A 6,459-nucleotide genomic window follows, 5' to 3' on the forward strand; every position below is an offset into this window, starting at 1 on the left:
AAGGGAAAGACCAACCCATTGAGTTATGTGTGTTTACCCGAAAAATGGATAGAGTTGAATTTATACGCAGTTCCGAGGATATGTGGCGTAACTTAACACAAAATGTAAGGATAAATAGAAATGTAAATATAGATTGCAAAGAATGCAAAATAGATAAGGTTATCAGGAACAATGAATCTTAGGATTCAACAAATAGAATCAATCTAAGAAATCTGAAAGAACGATTCTTTACTGTAGAAGAATATATCACTTTTATTACAATGTAAGCCTGAGAAAACTTGTTTTACAGAAATGGTAACCAACCCCTTTTATAGTGGAGGGATTTGGCTCTAAGCATAATACAATAAATATTCAGTGGGAGACCCATGATAAGTCAGTTTTTCCATGATTTCTGCCAAGATTCTCTCTAGTGGGATTGCAATGGCTTTTGTCTGCGAGCTCGATCTTGCTTAGAACCCTCGATTTTGGTTTGAGCTTGATTTTAGCTCAAACTCGTGATCTTGGTTCGAGCCCGATCCTGGCTCGAGCCCTCGAATTGATTCAAGGTCAATGCTGGTTGGTCTCTGGATTATCAGTATGATAGATCTACTCTGCATCATGGTTCGATTTCGATTTGAGCTTGATGATGATATCGAACTCGACACGGATTGGCCTTCCGGGTTCGAGGTTAGTTTGTTCCACCTTCGGGGTCTTACTTCGATAGATCATCGTTCGAACTCGATCGGACGTGCTAAGGCCGAAACCTATTTCGACCTTATACAATGTGAAAGTTTTTGCTTGTTACCAAAGGGGGCTGTCTTGTGACTAGTTCCAGAAAGCACGACTCCGAAGCTATAAACATCACTCTTTTCATGCAACTTCTGTAAATGAGCATACCTGCAAGCCAAGAATGGCTAGGACGGTCAGGATTTAATTCATAATCACTGACGGTGTAAAGAATTATATACCATCAGTGTAATTTAACCTATTACATAAGGTTATTTATAATTTATTGTAATGGTCAATTCAAAGCGTGAAAAATTCAGATCGTAAAACTTATTACTCAGGATCAAGATAACCGATGGTGCCAACAACTGCTGTTGACACAAAAGAGCTCTCATCTAACGAAAAAGCTCTGGAAATTCCAAAATCAGCAAGTTTTGCTTGGAAATTTTCATCTAATAAGATGTTGGTACTCTTAACATCTCTGTGGACAATAGGCGGCGTGCAAGCATTATGCAGATAATCCAAACCTAGCAAGTCCTCGTTAACTTCAGTAAAAAATAAAGAAAAGACCTACTCCCTCCGTTCCATGTGAACCTGTTTGACTGGGCACGGAATTAAAGAAAAAATGAAACTTTTGGAATTTGTGGTCCTAAACAAGTCAAAAAGGGGCCCAGAGTATTTGTGTGATTATAAAAGCTTCTCATTAAGGGTAGAGTTGTAAGTTTAAGATAAATTGTTTCCAAATTTAGAAAGGGGTCATTCTTTTTGGAACGGACCAGAAAGGAAATAGGTTCACATGAACTGGAACGGAAGTAGTAATATGGTAGAAAAATAGAAGAAGAAACAAAAGAACTAAGGAGTACTATACAACATGAAGAAGCAGAAGAAGAAAATGAGATAAGGTACACGAGGGGGGGGAAAAGCACTGTGAGAGATGTTTGCTTACCTTCTGCTGCATCCAGGGCAACTTGAAGTCTCTCAATCCAACTCAGTGATTTTTGACTATGACTTGCATCAGCAAACTAAGCTGCTCTAACACAATTGCTTGATGTATCAGGAATTGTATACTATCAGTTGAATATGAGAACAGGCTCAGGAATATTTAGACAACAATTTCAGGGTTGAACAGGTCCAATTAAAAGAAAATAAGGGATAGAAATATTACGTAAAATAGGATTTTTCTTTTAGATGATTTGAAGTGACATTGGCTATGAAACATACGGAACAAAATACTCAGGAGCAAACGAAGTATCATTGAATAACCACATATTCCTCGGTTTGAAGATATAGTCCATTGTCAAACAGTTTATCACATTGTGGCCTTAATGGAAATAGAAAGAGCGAAAACTTACTTGTTAGTTAGTCAGAAGCATTTGAAAAGACTAAGAAGATTTAAACATGAAAATTGTCAATTCTCACCATCGAGATGCTCTTCACTGTCCCATTTGCCATGTACTCGTACACAAGTGCCATATAAGCACCTTCATAACAGTACCCAATAAGTGAAATCAACTTTCTGTGATGAACTCTTCCCAGTAGCTCAGCCTACAAAACCAGATATGAAATTAATATAGATTAGTTCCGCTGTTTCTGTAAGTCTATACAGATCCTACAAATTGTTGTTTAAAGAGAATTCATGTATTCAATAGGGCCAGGTTCAAACCTCAAGCTGAAATTCCTTGTAACCAGTCTCAGCAAGCATCTTCACAGCAACTTCTTTGCCATCCAAGTAGCCATAGTATACTATCCCAAGTCCACCTCTGCCTAGAATATTCTCAAAGTTGTTGGTCATACTCACTATTTTAGTATATGAGAATCGCTGGCTTTTCGACTCAAAAGACTTGACCCTTTTATTCCCTGATTATAGAAACATTGTCGTAATTCAGTGAAAAAATCTTCACCTTGAGAATGATAAGAACAAAAAGAAACTTGTACACAGCATACCTTTGCGTTTCATGACGTAACAAATAGTGATAGCCACAATTGAGAGTATCAACAATGCAGCTGCTGATGCAACTACTGGAACTGTAAACTTCTTTTTGTTACATTCAACTGATTGACAACGATTTGGATTTCGGGCTACAAATCCATCCATGCTGTTGAAAAAAGGTGTATTACTCCATAGACTAATGAACAAAGGTTCTATCCAAGAGTTATCAACAATATCTCTATTTAAATAAGAGAAAGATACTTAGTTAATCAAACCCCACAAAAGAAGAAAAAAACTACTTTTAGCATTTTTGGACTTGACACTTGAGGAAGGAACCAATCCAAGTGAAAGGTCATTACACTATAACAGGAATAATACCTCCCTCTGCTTGAACCTAATCCCAGTCAGAAGCACCTTTAACCAGAAAACCATTCTAAAACAACCAGACTTGTTACTTTTATTGCATAACATGGAACTTGAAAGGGGCCTAATAGAAGAACACCTAAACCTTAGTACCTGGCTTGATTTTTTTCCTTCGAATTTTCGCGATGTTTTGCTCTAATCTTAGTTAGACGTGTGGAGATAGACGAAATCCTAAGAGAATTAAAAGATAAGCCCATCGGCTGGCATAGGCATTATAAATTGCTGGCACTAGCGCTGTGCATTGTTTCTGTTTGATTGAAGGAAAGGGACAAAAGAGAAGCAGAACCATATCCTTCACGAATTCAGTCTGAGCATAAACTCATTTTAACTGCGATAGAGAGTACAATATTTAGCTATGTGTAGAGCATATTATCTAGTGGAAACTAAAGTAAGTTTTGCGCAAACAAAAAAAGAAGACATAATAGGGAAGATAGTAGTCCTCCACGTATAAACTAGTACTACTAAATGATGATATGGAAATTTATCAGCATACCTGAGCAACAAGACTCCATTATTTGCTTTTTCAGAAAGCTCAACTGGAATTGAACCCCAGAACTTGTTCCCAGTTAAGTTTCTAAATAAAAATAGCAAAGATACTTTATTCATCAGATTAAAAATGACCATGAAACCAAGATGAAGAAGGAAGTACAAATAGGACTTACAGGAACCTCAAGGATGTAAATCCAGCAAGAAAGCTAGGCACTGGACCAGTCAAATCGTTGTCCGATAGATCCCTGAGATTATCAAAATCACTTCATTCTCTTGAACTATGATCCTTTTTTTGTCAATCTTGAATCTTCATAGATTTTAATTCTTTTTTCAGGTTTGGGGAAGCTTACAAGTACTGTAAAGCAGTTAAATTTGATATGATAGTTAAATTTAATCCACTGGAGGACAAGTCCCTGGAAAGAGTTTTGAACATTTAGCAGTAAAATTTAGAAGAGCTTAAAGATACCTTATTTTGAAAGCACCTAGGGGTAAACTTATTCCTCATCCAATTTATTCTGCAACTGGAAAATATATTGGGCAACTCAAATGATATAATTAGTACTGAAAACATACAGGCCTATGATTCGGGTACAACTGCTGGAACTGTAATTGCAGCGAAGACCTTCCCATGTGTAATCTTTCGGGAAACATGGATCTCCTTGCCAGTTTTTCTTCACATCATAAGTTGCCTTAATATCCATGATTGCATCAACTACACTCAAATAAAGCAGAGTAAGGATAAACAAAAGAGAACATGAAAAGGAAACCAAATTGTTTGTTAAACCTTTTGCTCTATGATATTATGTTAGTAAATTATCCAGAGGGATTAATATTTCTCTTACAAGATATTTAGCAGATATTTTCACAAGATATTTTGCGAACATAAATATTGAACTCAACAAATATAAATCTTAGACCTACCTATGCTTAATAGGCAAATTATAGTTGCCTTATTTGAGATTTTAGCTTATAACACGTAATTTTTAGGTAAGCTGCCTCCTCTCGAATTTTAGATATCAAAACTATATTTTCGTAAACAAGGAGGTGGATTTGTCCATTAAAATTAACTTCCCTTTTGTTTTAATACATTTCGGGTAACAAAGCTACTACCTTTCTAAGATTTTATTAGATCATGAATATCAAATTTTCAACTTCCCCAAGTGATCAGTCTAATTATATCAGAAAGAAGTTCATCCATTTGTAGATTAAGATATATTGCTGTTACGCACAATTTGAAAGGACCCGGACATCATCTTTCATAATGTTTGAAATAACAATGTGTAGCCCAATTAAAATGTGATCCTTTCCAGTAATCAACAACTGAAATAACAACAACGCTTAAGCAATCTTAATCTGAAAACGATACTGGGGAGACAGAACAGTATACGCACCATCATTTTCATCAGTATGAAGCTTCAATAACCTTTTAGAAGAATAAACCTCAAGTGCATTAATAAGCGGTGGTAGCGTCAAATTGTTGGTTCGACGCAACGTGCAGTTGAATTTGTTAGCCATTCGCTTATCTTCCATGACAAAAGTGGTCAAGTACTCTGGCTCAAATTCTGCCCACACAGTTTCATCATTAATAACGACATCAAATTTTCTGCTCTGGTTAGGGTTTAGGCTCACAATCAGAGGTGAATTTAAGATTTGATCCATATGGGTTCAAAAGTATAATCTTTTAAGTTACTGGATTCTAAATTAATATTTTGCACATATCTATTAAATTTTTTAATATAAATACAGAATTTAAACAAAAATTACTCATTGTGGCTCCGCGCTCACAATTTCAGCAAAATGCAAGTAGGTGTAGAACTCGATTTCGGGATCAGCAGGACCCCATGAAAGAGTCAAGGTACTTGAATTTCGTGGCGTTGCTGCCGTCCCCATCGCAAGGTTCGGCGTGTAAAATTCCTTCTCAACATCCCCGTCAACTTCTCTTCTTGTGGAGATTATGTGTCTAGAAGTTGCATAATTTTTTGTATAAATTAAGATTAAACCCACTATACAATTACTATTTTACGATTAAAATTACGTACTTCTAAGATTGAACCCGCTTGCATAAAATTCTGGGTCTGTCACTGCCATTGTGATCGTTGAAACGTTTCCCATATTCGATCATAAGCGTCAAATACGTATCTGAGTGAAAGAAAGAAGAAAAGTGCTAGTGATACCTATTAAAGGGAAAATTAATGTCCAAATTTAGACTTCTACTAGACAAAAATAGCTCTCTAATTTTACTCTGTATAGTATTTATATCAAGAATTAACTCAAATAACTGTTTACCTAATTTTTTGTAGGAAAAAAAATAGTCAGTGAATATGTATATGTAAATTTTATGTATAATATGTATATAATTGTGTAATCAATATATAATCTATTTATATATCGACTAGAAAAAGTAAACAATGAATCTGACCGACTATTATATTTTCGGTTATTTATCCTTTGTTGTCGCAAATTCGTAGTATTTGTCCTTACTCTTTAACCTTCAACGTGGAATTGATGGACTTCAATTGTCAAATAAACAAAAATAATAACGATGTTAGACTCCAATTGTCAATATACTCGTGGCTATTGTTTAAAAATTAAATTACATTTCGTTATTCTTAGGAAAAATACGAGACTTATGCATAGGGTGAAATATGATATGACACGTGATCGTCTAAAGGGAGGACACGTGAGACCCAAGACGGGGATGGCCGAAGATCGAACGTAGCCATTCCGCTTGTCATCAGAAAGGATAACGTTCATAAAGGTGTGTTAAATGCTCTATGCCCGTAGCATTTAATAGGGGATATTCTACAGCATTAAAAGCGACGGTCCGTTACAGAGAATTTGGCATTTATGTTCACCGTTTTGTCTTCATCAATGACCCTCATAATTGACATTAAAGGAGGACACGATCATGG

The 6,459-nt window shown here is 35.8% G+C and overlaps 1 protein-coding gene across 3 annotated transcripts; it reads right to left on the reverse strand.

Moving 5' to 3' along the window:
- Positions 1–204: 204 nt before the first annotated feature.
- Positions 205–5,320, reverse strand: LOC104112476 (probable LRR receptor-like serine/threonine-protein kinase At1g05700). Of its 3 annotated transcripts, none has more exons than XR_011414766.1 (9): positions 4,939–5,320; positions 4,121–4,259; positions 3,721–3,792; positions 3,552–3,632; positions 2,650–2,801; positions 2,369–2,562; positions 2,125–2,250; positions 1,652–1,737; positions 205–876 (listed from the first exon to the last, which is right to left on the reverse strand). XR_011414766.1 is itself a non-coding variant. In XM_009622409.4 (9 exons), exons 1-8 carry the CDS (start codon positions 5,204–5,206, stop codon positions 1,694–1,696), a joined length of 1,071 nt encoding a protein of 356 aa, XP_009620704.1. In that variant the 5' UTR covers positions 5,207–5,318; the 3' UTR covers positions 205–876; positions 1,652–1,693. The 3 variants fall into 3 exon arrangements, 2 of the variants coding, with proteins under 2 accessions (XP_009620704.1, XP_070053214.1); XM_009622409.4 differs by having other exon boundaries at positions 1,652–1,732; positions 4,939–5,318; XM_070197113.1 differs by lacking the exon at positions 1,652–1,737.
- Between the last annotated feature and the right edge of the window lie 1,139 nt (positions 5,321–6,459).

Source organism: Nicotiana tomentosiformis, chromosome 3 (assembly GCF_000390325.3).
Source record: "Nicotiana tomentosiformis chromosome 3, ASM39032v3, whole genome shotgun sequence".
Lineage (NCBI taxonomy): Eukaryota > Viridiplantae > Streptophyta > Magnoliopsida > Solanales > Solanaceae > Nicotiana > Nicotiana tomentosiformis.